Source organism: Alternaria infectoria (genome assembly GCF_024043175.1).
Source record: "Alternaria infectoria strain BMP 0036 chromosome Unknown scaffold_1, whole genome shotgun sequence".
Lineage (NCBI taxonomy): Eukaryota > Fungi > Ascomycota > Dothideomycetes > Pleosporales > Pleosporaceae > Alternaria > Alternaria infectoria.
Window position 1 is genome coordinate 634,199 of NW_026250690.1, and position 17,997 is coordinate 652,195.

Genomic DNA, 17,997 nt, shown 5'->3' on the forward strand with positions numbered 1-17,997 from the left:
AGATTTGTTAAATTGGGTGCTTACATTCAAGGGCTTGAATTGTGTGCATCTTACCTAGGTACTACCACCTGCATAAAATTGGTATGGCGCGCTACGGCTGTAATGCTGCGTAGCGCATGAACTTAACTATTTTGGATGATGCGGCACGCTGTAGACTTCGGCCCGTTCTCACCTCTTCTACCAGAAGTCTAGACTATAATTCGGAGTTTGGTCCGTTGATACAGCCCTCGAATCCATGGAATTCTGCTTTCGTGCACAATATCTGAGACCAGCAAAGCTACCACTCAGCATGAGAGGTAGTCGTTGTATGGAACGAGCCAAGAACCGTACCTAACTGACAGGAAAAGTTATACTGGCAGCTTTGACAATTCAAGAGTTATCTCAAACAATATACATAAAGTCGCTACACCGCCTGAACCGGCTCGTACCGGCTCGTACATCTGATACAGAACACGGTGTCTGGTGATGCTGGGTAGTATCTCCGCCTCTCGTTCGACTGTCTTAGTGACGCCTGGGTGTTTCCAGCAAGGATGGAAATGTTGTAGCGGCTGACAAGGACGGCGCTCTCATGCAAGAAACGGCCCGCGACGATCTGTTGACCCCTAATTCTCTCATGTAGATGTTCGTCTTCTCTGTGTCCAAGAGTCGAGATCATGCCAAGCTTCTTTGTATACAATAAGCGGTGTGATAAGTTCTAACTCCTCGCAATACATCCTCCATCGATGCGTTGACGAAGTGGCGATCGTCGTAAGCAGCACGCACCTTCCTAGCACATTACCCATGATCAAGCCGCGCTTGGTACGCTTTGACCATCAGTGTCGTCCAGCATGTATATTCAGAACGCGGAAAGAACGACATGAAGCAAGGGCAGGTGCTGGTAGCATGCAGGCACAAACGTACATGGGGCAAGAACGGCCCAACCACGACAGCCCACTAAGGTACACATCGTCTTGAGTCTTGTCAACGTCCCAACGTCAGATACGGTGAGCATCGGTGAGACCTTTTGAGTCTGGGTAAATCTAGAGCTTGTGAGCTCCTCCATCACGTCCCAATTACGATCCACTGGACTCTTCGATATAACAGTTCGTCAAAATTCGTATTCGTACAATGGTATCACTCTTCAAAGCCCATCCACTCGCCTATATCCTCGCCTTCATCACTATCAACCATCTCTTCATCCGATATCCCATCCTCTATCGCTTTGACCCCAAAGTCGAGTTGGGCTGACTTCTCTTTCTCTTCTGGCGGCTGCGCGAGCAGATATTCGATGCGATAGATATTCTCATCGGCCAATCTTGCGAGCTCAGCCTGTATCCGGCGAACAGCTTTCTCAACGCTTCTTAACTCGGCCTCAAGTCCGCCCTTGTTGTCCTTCATCCATCGACCGTGTTTGCTGAGCAGTGCCTCGATCCATACTAGGTTGAACTCCAGATGCGGGGACTCGTCGGCTTGGAGGGCGACAAATCGTAGTAAGCGACCGAGATATACTGATGGTAGGTCCTTGACTACTAGAGCAACATTGCTCACGGGCGTAGCTTCGTATACGCGGCGAACAAGGTTGCGCTCGTTTAGACGGAAAGCCATAACCAGTGCCTTGAGGTAGTCTTTCTGTGCGAGAGTCTCGAGAGTTGTCGCTGGTGTGACGGTGATGTCTAGGTCGAAGGGATCGAATTGGAACGTGTTGTCGAGTGAGTAGATTAGTAAACCTTCTGTTGAAGCAGCGCAGAACGCTCTGCCTGTTGGCGAGAATGCGACAGCAGGTACGCGCACTTCTGGTCGTGTTTTCCGTGCGCCAATGCCCTTTTGCGCACCCGGTAATGTTGTGTCTCGCCGATCTTCCAGATCGGACGCTTCGCCTTGGTCGTCGAAGAGACCTTGTGGCCCGGCATCTGTGAGCAGCTTGCTGTTGAGGAACTCTTGTGTGCCATCGAGAGAAAGGTTCACGGATACAGTGAACTTCTTGAGCAACACACCAGACTGAACATCGTATAGACAGATGTACTTAGAGTTGCCGCCTGCCAATACACACGTGCCGTCTGCGCTGTACTTCACCGACGTAAAGGCTTTGGTGCCTGCTACGTTGGCTGCAGTGCGCCGATCTGACATCTTGCGACCACCGGAAACGTCCCTTCGCGCATCAAGGCCATTTTCTTGTGCAGCATCGGATACGTTCCAGAACGTCAGCTGTCCATCAAGAGTTGTGACGGCTATTTGCTTCGAGTCGGGGCGGAATGCGACAGATAGGATGTCGGCCATTAGTTGTAGCGGCTCGCTTGTTTGGGTGCGAGCAAAGATGTTCCAGACGCGAACAGTCCTGTCCCAACTTCCACTGACCAGCGTACCGGCATCCGGAGAAAATGCTAGGGATGACACAGGGCCCTCGTGGCCAGACAGCCTGTCAAGCAACTGGCCGGTCTGCACGGACCAAATGTGAATGTCAAAAGAGTCGATAGAGCCCGCGCATACGACCTCGCCGCTTGGGTCAACCGCTAGGGACGAAAAGGAAAGCCTCGATGGCGCTGTGAAAGTGCGGAAGTTGCGATACCGGTGGAGATCCCAAGCCCTGATGGAGCCATCAAGACTGGCTGTGAACAAGACGTTTCCCTTCTTCGCGAATTCGCAGGCCGTCACACCGCCCATATGTTCTGTGAACGTGACAACACAGAAACCGGAGTTGACTTCCCAGACTTTGATCTTTCCATCGTCTGCCGCTGTTATGATCCGTTGACCGTCTGGCGAGTAGGCGATTGTGTTCATCGAGTCGAAGTGTCCCTGTTGCTTCAAAATGTACGATTCCGACTGCCATTCCCACACAAGGAGCTGCCCGAGCTTCGACGCGCCAAACGCTAGCCACTCTCCGGTCTTGTTGATGGCAACGTAATCAATGTCGTTCTGCGAGATGCTGAGGCTGGAGATTTGCGCAAATTCTGGTAGCTCGTGGATGAAGAAGGCACCGTGGGAAAATCCTGTTACAAGCAGTTTCGACTCGGGATGGAAGCTGGCGCATGTGACGTGCGCATTGTTCTGATGGAAAAAGTGACGTTCCTGGATACCCCATTGTAGATTCTCGTCGTCGTCCGGGTCGGCGTCGGCGGGCGCATCGTAGCGTAGCATGTATTTCCAGACGAACAGCGCTCCGTCCTTGCTGACTGTGTAGATGGTCTCTTGATCCTTGGAAAACCATGCGCCGACTACTTCCTGCCTGTGTCCGCCCAATGTTGTCTGCGCGTGTCCTTCTGCTTGATCAACGCTCCAAATCCGCGCTGTCATGTCTTTGGACGCGCTCAAGAAAAATCTCGAGTCACTAGACCATTCTATGCTCTGGACTGAATTGTAGTGTCCTGTGTATATCCGGTGTCGCACGAAAGGCGCAAACTCGAGATCGCCCTCCGCAACGTCTGGAGTGGATGGTGTGTGCCATACTTCAATCTGCCTTCCTATGCCTACTGCGAAATGCCGACCAGAAGGAGAGAAAGCGATCGAGGTGACTTCGCCGCGGAGAGAGAAGTGGTAGAGGACTATGCGACGAGGGACATTGGTGAGGACTGCGCGACCGTCTTCATCGACCGAGAGGAGGAGGTTTCCGCGGGGGTTGAGGGCAAGGCGTGCGATGTTCTTGCGGTGCGCAAACGGAAGTGTGTAAGACTTGGAGCTGACTAGTGATCAGCGCATATCGCGAGAGGCAGTCGCAACTTGGAGCCTACCTCACAAGGTCGAAAACCGTGACGCGGTTACCAACGGGCGACAGCAGACATGTGCCATCGGGTGTGAAGAGAAGATTGCCTCTGCTGTAGACGGTGCCCAGCAGGTTGGAGAACTGTGGGTGTCAGACGCGAACATTTTCACGGCAGCACTCAACTTACCTGAAAGTCAGTCTTCATCTTCAAAGTATCGTGGCTGCGGACTCGTCATGTCGTGGCGGGCATGATGGTCGCATCTTGAACTTTTTCGAAGCTCGGATCATCGCACGACGCGCTAGTGGAGTAGTGTGCATTAGTCGCGGTTTCCCCGTTCAGGGTCAGTGCTTGCCGAATGGGCGACTGGCAGAAAGGGGACCCAAATTGTCTACCAACACCACACCTCCTCACCAGACCCCATATCGCACCTCGTTCAGCAACCTCACTGCTGACTTGCTTTTCACCCACCACCTCCACGTATGTTTTTACGCCGCACTCCCCGGACATCAGGCTGCATATAGCTAACACCACGCAGACCCCATACACACCAGCGGTCAACCACACATCAGCACAATGGCCGAGTCCGCGTCCCCCATTGGCATTGCCAATGTACGTATACCCTCTGCTCAGCCAGTGTCTTCAATTCGTATACTAACATGCATTGCAGCTGCCCAACCAGAGGTACTATCAACAAAGCGGACACGCAGCTTCGGCCCTAACGTAGCACAGGCACAAGATTGTTGCAAAGCGCGGTGCTGCCTTCACCATAATGGTACGCATACCATCCCCATGATCAATCGACTTCAATCTAACTAGCTCAGGTTGCTGGCGAGTCTGGTCTCGGAAAGACCACCTTCATCAACACCCTCTTCTCCACCACCATCAAGAACTACGCCGACCACAAGCGACGACACCACAAGCAGATGGACAAGACCGTCGAGATTGAGATCACCAAGGCCGAGCTCGAGGAGAAGTTCTTCAAGGGTATGCAGCGCCATCCTGCTATTCTTTCGTTATACTAACACACCTAGTCCGTCTTACCGTTATCGACACCCCCGGTTTCGGTGACTACGTCAACAACCGCGACTCGTGGCAACCCATTATTGAGTTCCTCGACGACCAGCATGAGTCGTACATGCTTCAGGAGCAACAACCGCGCCGCTCCGATAAGATCGATCTCCGTGTCCACGCCTGCCTGTACTTCATCCGCCCCACCGGCCACACCCTGAAGCCCCTGGACATTGAGGTCATGAAGAAGCTGTGCACACGCGTCAACTTGATCCCGGTTGTAGCCAAGGCCGACACACTGAGCCCAACAGACCTGGCCAAGTTCAAGGCGAGGGTAAGTTGGTCAATCTACATGTCACCAGCAAATACTGACCGCTTTTAGGTGCGCCAAGTGATCGATGCTCAGGGCATCAAGATCTACACTCCCCCTCTCGAGGATGACGACGCCGCCGCCATGCAACACGCACGCGGTCTCATCGACGCCATGCCCTTCTCCGTCATCGGTTCCGAGAAGGATGTCCAGACCAACGACGGCCGCACCGTCAAGGGTCGTCAATACGCCTGGGGTGTTGCCGAAGTCGAGAACGAGGAGCACTGCGACTTCAAGAAGCTCCGCGCTATTCTCATCCGAACCCACATGCTCGACCTCATCCACACCACGGAAGAGAACCACTACGAGGCCTACCGCGCTGGCCAGATGGAGACAAGGAAGTTCGGCGAGGCTCGCCCAAGGAAGCTGGACAACCCCAAGTTCAAGGAGGAGGAAGAGGCGCTCCGCAAGCGTTTCACCGAGCAGGTCAAGGTTGAGGAGCAGCGCTTCAGGCAGTGGGAGCAGAAGCTTATTGCTGAGCGTGACCGCCTCAACAAGGACCTCGAGGCCAGCCACGCGGAGATCAAGCGTCTTGAGACGGAAGTGGACAGCCTCCAGGGAAGCATCAACCGCTCTCACGGCCGTCGCTAGACGCACCTTTTGGCGTTGGTGGTGTTGCACGTACAGAGATGGTGCAGCGGTTCAGCATGGTCGCACTAATTCTCCACATTCTTCCTTCAAGATTCCCCTTTCTGTTTCCGTAACTTCGGTTCTCATATGTCTGTAATGTCGCGCCGCCGTGGGGATCACTGTAGGCGACGCGTATCTAGGCTTGAGCTAAAACAGCATGTCATAGCTTATAGTTGTATAACTTAGTATTAATCTATTATGAAGACCGCTGGTCACTAAGTCTTGTTCTTGGGTATAGTGATGTTGAGTTGGTAGGCTTAAACCTGTAATCCGCCAAAGACCCTGTCCAGCTCCTCGCCTTCTTGTGCCTTGCGCTCCGCCTGGGGATCTAGATCCATCAGGTTCTGCTCCGGCACCTTTTCTTCCTTGGTCGACTCATTGTTATCGCCAGGTCCCTCCGGCTTGATGATATGCACACCACTGTCCAACCACCCAGGCGCAACCCTCCTCTTCTCCGCGAGATCCTCCTTCCGTCTCCTCTCCTCCCACTCCGCCAACGTCCTCCTTGCGTCCGCTTCTAGCTTAGCAAGATGCTCTTGTAGCGCGACACACGACGTGAGTATCTGGTCTGGATGCGCTGATGTACCCGTTGATGAGGTGACGTATGCTGGCTTCGTGGTGGTGGCGTTGGGGTTGGACGGGTCTTGTTGTTGCTGTTGTTGGGAGAGGATCGACGGAGGCAACGTCGACGGAAGGGTCACGTAGGAGTATGGCAGGGGGACGGATGTGGGGAGGGAGAGGAAGGGCGAGAGTGTGAGGGGGACTTGGGCGAGGAGGGGGTGGGGGTCTGTGGATGTGGTGTTAGTGAGGTTCGCGCTTGTTGTGCTGGGTGGAGCGATGCGACGGGTAGCCACACTGCAGAGCGCGCATGTCTGAATGCGACGATGCCGAGGTCCTTGTTCCACTCTCTTTATGCTCTCAAGCTATACCCTGGAGTTGGAGCTCACAAATGGTCGCATGGTCTAGCTATGCGCGCGCATTGCGCTGGGTGTGCATTGTAGCGGGGAAGAGGAGCACTCACGTTCGTCGTGCATATTCGATATGGCTATACGCGTACGTCAGGGTCCGTCGATTTTGCCAAAGTAGCAGTATCAGGGCGTATATTCGGTCTTGTCGAGTACGGTGGGGCGTAACTTTGCGGGAACGGTGTTGCAGGGCTTGGGGTTGTGGAGGCACGAGGTGTTGGTGGGGAAGCTCCAGGTTGAGTGGAGCTGCTGACGCAGGTACGGAGTTCCAAGGTTCCACGGTTGGAAGCTGCGGTCACGCGTTATGCATGTGAGATAGATGCGGGCAGATTGTTTGTGGGGTGCATACACGAAGACAGTCTTGGGGAACGGTTTATCTTGCGTGTTGATGGGGAAGTCATTTCTTGTGGCATTATGGATGGATCTTGAGTGTAGCGAAAGTGTATCTATATTTCCACTACCCTTTCACTAGATTGCATTTGGGTTGGATCTTGTATGTACTTGACGCAACAAGAAGAAGAGAAGTTTATGTATGTGCGCGTGAATGTCCCCCATGTTTGCCTACCTGATCTTGGCAGAGCAAGTGAATGGTCTCGGACCGGGAATTGTGTAGCTGGTCGGGATCGGCCAGTACAGTTGAAACTTAATCCCCGGGTCAGTCGCTTTGTATGCACCTGGAAAGCTGACAGTCGCCGGACTGGCACTGCCACCTCCTGTCACATTGATTTGAGCACACTCCATATAGAGTTGAGCACCGGGGTAGTTTGAGGCGGCATGGAGAGCAATGAGCTCTGCGCGAAGGAGGTACCTGAAAAGACCCGTGTCAGTCGACCATATAGATTTGGCAAGAACTTGGAGATGACTTACTGTCCACTGGGAATGCATGACGGCAGTACAAAGTCTACCAGGCCCTTGTTGTTATACAGTCTTGTAACGGCCCACTCGCCATTGGCATCCATACCATCCTCGTAGATCTTAAACCACTTGAGTCCCGTCACTTTGGTAGACAAGGCATCATCGACTCTGGCAAGGTAGACCATGATGGGTCCCAGATGACCGGGGTCAATTGGATCTGACTTGTCCGTCTCGGGCTTGGAATCGAGCGTGTGGTGCCACTCGGCAGTGAGCTTGTCTCCAGCTTTGACCTGACAAGGAGTAAGCCGAAGCCATGTGGCGTTATTGCTTATTGCGCAACCAGCGTACATTGATGATGTCTTTGGGAAGAGGCGTTCTGTAGGGGTTTATGCTGAATGCGGGTCAATCTAGCGCTTGGTTCCACGCTTTGTAATGCTTTACCCGCCATTACAGATCACATCGTTTGATGTAACGTCCGTTATTGGTCTGGGAACGTAAGTGAGTTGGAGTTCAAAAGGCGATTGCGGGGTGCATTACCCGTCGTAGGTCTGTGTCGTGCTGTTAGCAGGGGAGCAACATGGGAATCGTGAACATGCTCACCGGCACTCGAATCCCCTTAGTGTGTCCTTGCGCCACGCCATTGACATGTAGTTGTGTGAAAATTGTGTGTGCCGAAGCGCTGGCCAGCAAAGCACAAGTAACCGCATAGACTTTCATCATGTAGGCTATCACGTTAGATCATGAATGTCCTCATCAACGCGTCGATGAATCTTCCTATATGCCATTGTCGTGCATCGTTCTCAAGCTGTCCAAATGGAACACGGCACTATTGTTCAAATCTGGTCGACCTTCCAGTTCGGCACGCATGCGACTCGCGGTCGACTCGTGTGACCAGAGACACTTTATTCCCAATCTATTTCGCCCGCCGTAACGCACTTTTGAAAATATACTGTGTATGCACGAGACACGTGCTTCTTAGATTCTCAGCGCATAGAACCCTCGGCATATACCAAATAGGCAACGAGCACCAATGCGGTCGTGACTGCGCGTTCTTTGAACCGGCGGTTGGGTGGAAAAACCGCAGTATTAATTACAGGGAGGAGGATATGACCGAGACATGCCGCGACACCGTGGCGCGGCTCTTGGAATGTGGGAAGCGAGAGGAGGAATGCGTAATATAATAGATTGTGTGTTACTGGTCTGGTCAAGTGTTTCAATCAATGAAACGTGCGCGTCTTGTCGGTCAGCGAGAAGGCTTGGAAGCCGTCCTTCATTTTGGGGCAGCCTTGCGGAATATGCGGGAAGAAGCCGGTACCGAGAAGGCTGTGGCGGTTGCACGAGGTCAAGGGCACTGACTTGATAATCCTTCCGACGAAGCTGGTGGTGCAGATGGTGCACTTGAAGAGGCTGATGCGAGGCGAAAGCGCGAAAGTGACGGTCCATCCCACCAGCCACTAAACGATTGTGGGGAAGCTTGGGCCCGAACGGGCAAGGGGCACATGGCTAACGGCGATGCTAAGTCGCAGTCCCGGCTTCTGTCAATCTACATCAATCAATCCACCCATGCCGCCGTAGTTTCGACATATTAACGACTAACCTTGAATCTCGGCCAGATCACCTACGTTTTGAAACAGCCAATGACGATGTCGCCCACGGTAATCACGCCCCTCGCTTGGCCCATCCTAGCCAGCGCGCGTCCTCCGTACCTGGTTCAATGCGCACTTCTGCCGCCTCCAGAAGGAAGTTCCCCAGGTAGTGGCTTGGCCACGGGTGTCAACCCCATACACGGCGGCGTAGTCTAGCATAATGTTGATATGTATATAACGCGTCCGCACCCTGGCATAGCGATAGAGGCCACAGCTACAACTTGCGCTTGTCAATTCATCTCATCTTCGACGTGCTGGTAACAAGTCTCCAAGATGAAGACCTCTTCTTTCGTTCGAGCGGCTTCGCTGCTATCCTCTCTTTTCGCCCCTCTCGCTCTTGCGCAGGAAACGTTCACCCACGAAGGCACCGGTATTGAGTTCTGGCGCCAGACAGTCAGTGACGCCCAGACTGCAGGTGGTTTCGAGTGGGGTTGGGTACTGCCTGGAGAACCGACTGGAGCCAACGACGAGTACATTGGTTACATTGTAAGTTATAGCAAGTCTGTGTGGATGCTGCAGCCGCTAATGTTCCCCAGAAAGGTTCGCTCGAAGCAAACAGGCAGGGATGGTCCGGTGTCAGCCATGCTGGTGGCATGCCAAACTCTCTTCTCCTCGTTGCATGGCCGGAAGAAGATGCCGTCAAGACCAAATTTGTCTGGGCAGGTGGCTATGTCGCTCCTGAGGACTACACTGGCAACGCGACTTTGACTCAAATCTTCCACTCCGTCACCGACACACACTTCGAGATCGTCTACCGATGCGAGCACTGCTGGGTCTGGAACCAGGGCGGTGCTGAGGGCTCTCAGCTTCCCACTACTGAGGTCAACGTTATCGGTTGGGCCCAGCATGACAAGATCTATGACGGTACCTGGGTTTTCCACAACAAGGGACAGTCTCAGTTCGGCGCTCCTACCGCGGACGCGAGGAACGCAAAGTACACCGACTACCTCAAGTTGGTAGGTGGCCAGCCTTCTGGTGCACCTACACCGACCAAATCTGGTCAGCCATCGGCTACGCCCACTCCAACAACACCTGTCAAGTGCCAGGGATCGCCTGCTCCTTCAGGCTCCTTCGACTACATCGTCATTGGCGGTGGTGCTGGAGGTATTCCCGTAGCAGACAAGCTTTCTGAGTCTGGCAAGAGTGTTCTCATGCTCGAGAAGGGCCCGCCATCTCTCGCCCGTTTCGGCGGAAAGATGGGCCCTGACTGGGTCACTAGCAACAACCTGACCCGCTTCGACGTCCCCGGTCTTTGCAACCAGATCTGGGTTGACTCTGCTGGTGTAGCTTGCACTGACATTGACCAAATGGCTGGCTGTGTTCTCGGTGGAGGCGCTGCTGTCAACGCTGCGCTTTGGTGGAAGCCTGTTGATATTGACTTCGACTACCAGTTCCCTAACGGCTGGAAGTCAGCTGACGTCAAAGGCGCAATCGACCGTGTCTTCAAGCGCATCCCGGGTACCGACACTCCCTCCGTCGACGGAAAGCGCTACAAGCAGGAAGGCTTCGATGTCCTATCCGGTGCGCTTGGTGCAGATGGCTGGAAGAGCGTCGTCGCGAACGACCAACAGAACCAGAAGAACCGCACATACTCTCACTCTCCCTTCATGTACGACAACGGTCAGAGGCAAGGTCCTCTTGGCACTTACATGGTCTCCGCCCTTGAGAGGAAGAACTTCAAGCTGTGGACCAACACCATGGCCCGCCGTATCGTTCGCACTGGTGATACTGCTACTGGCGTCGAGCTTGATAGCGGTGTTGGCGGCACTGGCTACTGCGGTACTGTCAACCTGAACCCTGGAGGCCGTGTCATTGTTTCCGGTGGAGCTTTCGGATCCTCCAAGGTTCTTTTCCGCAGCGGCATTGGACCAAAAGACCAGCTGAGCATCGTCAAGAACAGCGCCCTCGATGGCTCGACCATGATCAACGAGTCTGACTGGATCAACCTCCCTGTCGGCCAGAACTTGAACGACCACGTCAACACCGACCTTGTTATCAAGCACCCCAACATCTCCTTCTACGACTTCTACAAGGCGTGGGATGCTCCCATCGAGAGCGACAAGGATCTGTACCTCTCCAAGCGCTCTGGTATCCTTGCTCAGTCTGCGCCCAACATTGGTCCCCTCGCTTGGGAAGTGATCAAGGGAAGTGATGGCATTGACCGATCGCTCCAATGGACTGCTCGTGTTGAAGGCCCCGGTGCCAACGACACCCACCACCTCACTATCAGCCAGTACCTAGGCCACGGCTCTACCTCGCGTGGTGCGCTCTCCATCAACGGTGCTCTCAACGTCTACGTCAGCAAGGCGCCCTACCTACAGAACGAAGCCGACACCGGTGTAGTTGTTGCCGGTATCAAGAGCATGATGAAGGCTATCCAGAAGAACCCAATGATCGAGTTCCAGGTACCATCACCCAACATGACGGTTGAGGCGTACGTTGCCAGCCTTCCCAAGACACCAGCTGCCCGTCGCGCCAACCACTGGATCGGAACCGCGAAGATTGGAACCGATAGTGGTCTTACTGGCGGAACAGCCGTCGTGGATCTGAACACTCAGGTGTACGGAACGAAGAACATTCACGTCGTCGACGCGTCTCTCTTCCCTGGGTAAGCTCACCCTCAATATCACACAACATCCTCGAACTAACATGGCGCAGTCACATCTTCACCAACCCTACATCTTACATCGTCGTGCTCGCAGAACATGCTGCTGCTAAGATCCTTGCACTTGGTGCAAGCAGTGGAGGTGGTAAGCCTTCGTCGTCCGCTCCGTCATCCGCCAGTACCGCTAAGCCCTCATCTTCCAAGGCTCCGACTAGTTCGTCAGCTGCCCCTGTGAAGCCATCGTCAACACCAGGAAAGTCATCGGCTGCGCCGACCAAGACATCTGCAGCACCATCAGCTGTACCTACCAAGACGGCAAACGCCTGGGAACAGTAAGTGGACAAAGAACTTTCATGCATTGAACACATACTAACTTCGAATCAGATGCGGTGGTCAAGGCTACACTGGTCCGACAGCTTGTGTCAGCGGATACAAGTGCGCAGTGAACAACACGTGGTTCTCTCAGTGCGTCCCTAAATAAGAGGCGCACATCCATCTCCTGCCCCAGTCTCGACATTTGATACATCTGGGGCATCTTCTTTGTACATACTTTAGGTTCAGTGAATATCACCCGCTCATTCTGCAAATTCGTGTCTTGAATGCTTCGCTTGACCTCGTGAGCTGATGACTTCCGCAAAATGTCTGGGAGCCGAGGTGACAGATGCGTGACGAATGCGGCATAGCGCGCATCTTATCGCGCCCCGCATTTATCGACCTTTCATCGCAACTGATTGACCGTCTCATCCCAACTTTCTTTTGCGCTTCCAGCATCATTATTTTCGCGTAGCATTCCTCAATCCTACGTGACTTGGGTGTTGTATACTCCTTGGTTGCTTTGCACGTACATGATGCCATCCAACTGCCCAGCCACCTCTGCCAAGCGCGACGATGACGCGTCGAAAACCGTGACGGAACTGCTCCATCAACGGCTGCAAAGTAGCCCTAAAGACGACTGGGGACGATTGTTCGAGTGCTGGGGCTATGCTGATTGTGGTGACTGTCATCGAAGTAAAGGCCATTGCGGGTGGTGTGCGATTGTATGTTCACGTCTCCTGAATTGACCCGCGGACTATCACTAACTCACTTTCAAAGTCCTCGACATGCCTTCCCTTACCTACGGACGCTTTGTCGAAAGCCTTTCCTCTCCTTTCACCCATTCGATACGACTCGATATGCGCTTTACCATCTGAGCGCTTTGAGCTGCGCACCTCGGGGTTAGGCTGTCAAGTGTCTACAATCACTTTCTTGACGTCCATCGTGACTATCTTCTGTACGCTTTTTGGTGTTCTGGTGCTGTACAGTCTTGCAAAGTGTATCAAGTGGGTTGGCTTTGGTGCAAAGGCAAGTAGAGGCGGCTACGCGCTCTATGAAGATGGAACGGAAGAGGTATGGGTGAGAAGAGGCGAAAGTTGGGGGAAGTGGTGGCGAAGAGTGAAGGGCGAGCAGAAAGAATTCGAGGTTGAAGAGGTGGATGGAGGGACGCGTAAGAGAGGCTTCTTCTGGTGGAATACGAGGGACGCAGAGAGAAGGCCCTTGCTTGAGTGATGGGGTGTGAAGATGATCGTTCGGCCTACGTTAGACGATACTGGTGTACTGGCGGCACATCTATTCCAGCGGCTAGGCTATCTGCGTCACCATCGCCTGCTCGACACTCACTCGCCCCTCACCTCCGCGTCTGCCTTCCCGAATACGTCATTGTCCAGAAACGTCCGATCTTTCACTTCTCGTCTCTGAGCGATATCACCTGCTCTCACCCAGATCCACGTCCAAGCTCTCACGCACTAAGGCCATATAAAAGCGCCCCTCTCCGACCAGCTCTTTTCCTCCACCGTACACCCCGACAACACTGCGGTACCTTACCTCCAAACAACTTCTCTTCTATTCACGACTACGAACATTCTACAGAAAGCTACTCCATTAGACATGGACCGGATGCGCCAACGCGGACGTTTCGGTCGAGCCAATTCGATGTGGATTCCCGGCTCCTTCAGTGACAGCGATAGCGGCGATCAATTCAGTCCCGCTGCTCACACCCCGCCAAGCTCTGACGAGTACCAATCGCCTTCCAACAGGATGTCTCCCAAGGTCAACACCGCTGGTCTTCGACCACTCCAGGAAATCGCTGAAGAGGCTAACATGTGTGCGGCGTCCCAGCTTGCGTTCGATAACGACGATGAGGCCTTGGCTCAACTCGAAGCTCGGATCGAAGAACTCAACGCTGAGTATGAGCAAGTCCTGAACGGCCAACCTGGTAAGGACAAGGAACACGGCCTTGCGGACGCCTCCAGCAACGAGCGCGAAGAACACGACGAGCAAGATCCCGCTGGACACGGCGCAAACGGCCGCAACGACCCCGCCGGACTCCGAGGGCTGGTTAAAGCCCACGAGATGGCAGTGAAGAAGTCTATTAACAGTGCCCGTAACATGATCGGGGCGTTCCCCTCAGCCGTCGATCTTTTCCCCGTGTACAACAACATGCGCTCCGCGGTCGAGCACTCCAACCAAGTCGCGGGAGGTATGATTGGTCAGACTCCAAGGCGTGTCTTTGACCCCTTGCTGTCTCCCCGGCCCTACGGGAACCATCGACGTCAGGTTGAGACACATTCACTATCGCATACCGACACTGCTCCTCCTCTCTCGGCGGAAGTCAAGGCTTCTCCTTCTGCTACACGAGCCGATGATCAGGGTGAAGAGCAGTCCGTGAAGAAGAAGTGGAGTACTGTTAAGGTCAATTCTGGAGATGATGATGGCAATAACCCAACTGCAGACTGGCCAAACGTCCCTTTGACACACTTGAGCAATTTTGTTTGGTCGACTGTGCCGTCCATGACATTTTCCCATGCTCGCACTGCAACGAGCGCATCTAGGTCACCGCTTCCTGAGCTCAGAACTTTCGAGGACGTCCACAGCCAGATTCGCGAGCAGGATATCGAAACCATCCTGAAAGCCGATAACATGGCTGCTCAACGTTGGCACGAACGCGAGTTTGCTCCTGTTTCTTCGTCGAGCGGGCCTGCAGCCCTGCAGCCTGAGTCCGCTACTTCGCTTCTAGACCGCACGCACGCAAAGAAGAACGCAGCCAGCCAGCCATCGCTAGAGGCCCATTGCGGTGTCCACACGGGTCAAGATCACAACGTCGGCTGTATTACCCTCAAGGAAGGTATCTCACCCATCGATCTTCTGAATCTTCTAGATAACTCCGACATTTCCGATATCGAGTTCGAGATCGAAGACGACTGTGCCGAGGTCAAGAACGGCGACGCGACTGTCGGAACTACTACTTTGGAGCCGCGTAGATTCCTTCCGACTGTTGCGGAACACAAGAAGCAGGCGCGCGTATCAGTAGGAGGTCTCAACTATGCTCTCAGTACAGATGGAGAAGAGTACAGCGATTCTGACGCCGGTTCGATTCCCGACCTCCTCTCTATGGACAAGGGTCTGTCAGAGACGTCTTTTAGTGTCGAGGTCGCTACCGACTCTGCTCCTGCCGACACCACACCCGCACCGGACGACGCTATGGTGGACGAGTTTCTGGACTTTACTGCCAACGCCTTCTCGCGCGATGAAGTCTTCGAGATCCTTCGTATGTGTGGCGCGAATCTGGTTGTTGCTGTCTCCATGTACCGCAACGCCCGCAGTCTTGATCATATCCGACAGATGCTGAGGGCTTGGCTTGCGCCGCTTGAGAACGCTGGTTTGGGAGAAATGAATCGCCAGTCCATTCAAGACGGCGTAATGAACACCTTAATGGTCAGTGATCCCTCACAAGCCTTCTCACCTCATCACAACGATGAGCCTACTGGAACAACGATGAATGTGCGAGATGCCGACCGTTTCAAGGTACTCCGACCTTTGAAGGACATCGCAAGCTCCACAGAGGAAGACGAGTCCAAGAAGGACCAGGACAAGGCCAAGAACAAGACGGGCGCTGTTCGTACAGCCCCCTCTGCGATTAGTGACGGACATGGCGGTTCAGGTGGGCCAAGGGATCCCCTGTGGGCTCCGTCAAGTTGGGAATACGAGTGTGATGACCTTGCTTGGTTGATAAACCCCAACTCCGCGCCTGGTAATCCGGGGTCTACTGGACCAGGCCCACAGAGCTCAGGAGACGACGCATGGGCTTCCATTGGCAACCTTAAAGACTCCAACAACGCTCCCGAACCAGAAGCTCCTGTATCTACTGACTATACCGTCACCTATTGGGCCACCGTCGAGTCTGGCGACAAGACTGTCCACATTCCCATCGATAGCAGCGACGTCTTTGGTCCCGAGAAGAACATCATCGAGAGCAGCACTGGTATGAAGAAGATCTGGAAATGGGCTCAAGAGAAAGGTCTTAGCGACAAGATCAGCCTTCAAGACGCTTTCGACCTCGCCAAGTACATGCACTGCAAGGACGAAATCGACCAGCCAGTCATTAAGGAGCCTGAGCGTGCCACAGAGCTCCCACGTGCTACCCGCCGCAGGCGTAGCCGCAGCCACAGCCCATATCCACAACGCGCTGCTCCCGCTGTAGGTCTCTCCGGTGTGAACTACGTTTACCCCAACCCCCCCGCGTGTTCACCCGATGACCTCTCCGATGAGTCTGGTCGATCCGGCCCACGAGGACGTGTGTGATGAGGGCGACGGGTGGTCTTGTTATTAGCCTTGTTGGCTTGACGTCTTTTAGGGCGTGGAGTCTTCTATCTCATGTTTTACGGAGTTAGGAGTGATTCTCCGCTCGATGGCCTTGCTTTATTTGTTCTTGATTATGGGATTGCGCATATGAACGAAATCACGGTAAAAGGTCATTGGCTTACAAGGCTAAAGGATGTTTGCGAAAGGCGGGTTTTCCGTCAGAATGGGTAGTACGGATAACTGCACTGCTTAGTGCTATGAACGTGGAGAATATTTGTAACTTTGTCTCTCACTGTACAGTGATATCACTAAGCCCAGCATTAATCTCTTGAGACACGAAAGACATCTTCCACACTAATCCGCTTGTACTAAAATTTTAACCTATGCTGGCTGCGCATTAGCTTGGGATGGACGTGTGGTTGATGAGGAGTCGTTCATGATGCCGGCCTGCCCCACACTCTATTCGTAGATTAACGTCCATGCAGGTCCATCCGCAGCGCACCCATGTTCGATCATGGTATTTCAGATTGTTTTTGACGGCAGTTCACATTTTCGAAAAGTTGCTGTGACTCTTAAAGCTCAAGAAGATGTGAGAAACAAAGCCACTACCTCCCACTGACTCTGCATTGTCGCTCAATTGCAAACATCGTCATCTCACACCATGCGCCCTTCAACCCTCCTGAGCGCCACAGCGCTCCTCCCCCTCGCAATGAGTGCCTGCGAGCGCGAATTCCTCGCGGCCTTCACATCCCTCTACCTCTCCGCTCAAACCATCGGCAACTCCACGCTCCTCACAAACTACATGCTCCAAAACTTCACCTACACCGAGAACTTCAAGCCCGCAAATCTCTCCGCCGCAACATCCATCATCAACACGCCCCTCAACAGCACCAACTCGCGCGTCTTCCTAGACCCGTATCTGTGCAGCGCCTTCACTGAGATCATCGTGGCAGAGTCAAGCCACCCGTATGTTCTCGGTGTGCGCGTGGAGGGCAACGGCAAGTTTGTGACGAAGATGGAGACCCTTGTTAGCGATGAGGGGGATTGGCTGTTCAATGCTACGGGCACGGCGTACTGGAATGGTATGCAGGATTGGTCGCCTATTCCGCTTGCGGACCAGGATACCCGCGAGGTTATCAAGGCGGCTGGTGATGCGTACTTCGACCGCTTTGGCAATGTCAATGTTACGATTCCGTTTGGCACGCCTTGTGCCAGGCTTGAGGGAGGTGCGTATACTGATACGAGTATGACGAATGGCGAGACTTGCTCTTTGGGTCTGCCGAGTACCGTGTATGTTCAGGATCGCCGTTATGTGGTTGATGTCGAGATGGGGAGTGTCAATATCTATGTGGGGTTTCCGGGGTTGGATAGGGCGAGTGAGACGCCGGCGCCAGATAGCCATACCTTCCGCGTCGAGAAAGGGAAGATTCGGTATGTGCATACTATCTCGACGTGTGAGAACTTTGGGTGTGGACTGAATGGGACGTATATACCGATCGGTGGTGGGAAGAAGACGGCGAGAGGTATCGCTGCTCCAAGGCTTCGAAGGACAAGACGCGCGGTTTAGGGCGATGGTGAGACTAGGTGAATAGGCGTTGTCATGGCTTGCGTCGCTTCGTTTGCT

The 17,997-nt window shown here is 53.7% G+C and overlaps 6 protein-coding genes across 6 annotated transcripts; 4 read left to right on the plus strand and 2 right to left on the minus strand.

Moving 5' to 3' along the window:
- Window positions 1-1,113: 1,113 nt before the first annotated feature.
- On the minus strand, window positions 1,114-3,881 carry J4E92_000245 (uncharacterized protein; the record flags this gene model as incomplete). Its single annotated transcript, XM_051491664.1, has 3 exons — window positions 1,114-3,652; window positions 3,705-3,817; window positions 3,864-3,881. The coding sequence occupies 3 exons, from the start codon at window positions 3,879-3,881 to the stop codon at window positions 1,114-1,116; spliced, it is 2,670 nt and encodes an 889-aa protein (XP_051357176.1).
- A 369-nt stretch (window positions 3,882-4,250) lies between these two features.
- J4E92_000246 (uncharacterized protein) lies at window positions 4,251-5,646 on the plus strand (the record flags this gene model as incomplete). The annotated part of the gene is made up of 6 exons (XM_051491665.1): window positions 4,251-4,286; window positions 4,345-4,358; window positions 4,407-4,449; window positions 4,499-4,661; window positions 4,709-5,019; window positions 5,068-5,646. The coding sequence occupies 6 exons, from the start codon at window positions 4,251-4,253 to the stop codon at window positions 5,644-5,646; spliced, it is 1,146 nt and encodes a 381-aa protein (XP_051357177.1).
- Window positions 5,647-5,942: 296 nt separating this feature from the next.
- On the minus strand, window positions 5,943-7,953 carry J4E92_000247 (uncharacterized protein; the record flags this gene model as incomplete). The annotated part of the gene is made up of 5 exons (XM_051491666.1): window positions 5,943-6,472; window positions 6,905-6,939; window positions 7,216-7,458; window positions 7,518-7,795; window positions 7,930-7,953. The coding sequence occupies 5 exons, from the start codon at window positions 7,951-7,953 to the stop codon at window positions 5,943-5,945; spliced, it is 1,110 nt and encodes a 369-aa protein (XP_051357178.1).
- Window positions 7,954-9,424: 1,471 nt separating this feature from the next.
- J4E92_000248 (uncharacterized protein) lies at window positions 9,425-12,092 on the plus strand (the record flags this gene model as incomplete). Its single annotated transcript, XM_051491667.1, has 3 exons — window positions 9,425-9,637; window positions 9,688-11,759; window positions 11,810-12,092. The coding sequence occupies 3 exons, from the start codon at window positions 9,425-9,427 to the stop codon at window positions 12,090-12,092; spliced, it is 2,568 nt and encodes an 855-aa protein (XP_051357179.1).
- Window positions 12,093-13,313: 1,221 nt separating this feature from the next.
- J4E92_000249 (uncharacterized protein) lies at window positions 13,314-16,373 on the plus strand (the record flags this gene model as incomplete). The annotated part of the gene is made up of 2 exons (XM_051491668.1): window positions 13,314-13,319; window positions 13,662-16,373. The coding sequence occupies 2 exons, from the start codon at window positions 13,314-13,316 to the stop codon at window positions 16,371-16,373; spliced, it is 2,718 nt and encodes a 905-aa protein (XP_051357180.1).
- A 661-nt stretch (window positions 16,374-17,034) lies between these two features.
- Window positions 17,035-17,940, plus strand: J4E92_000250 (uncharacterized protein; the record flags this gene model as incomplete). Its single annotated transcript, XM_051491669.1, has 1 exon — window positions 17,035-17,940. The coding sequence occupies one exon, from the start codon at window positions 17,035-17,037 to the stop codon at window positions 17,938-17,940; it is 906 nt and encodes a 301-aa protein (XP_051357181.1).
- Window positions 17,941-17,997: the final 57 nt, after the last annotated feature.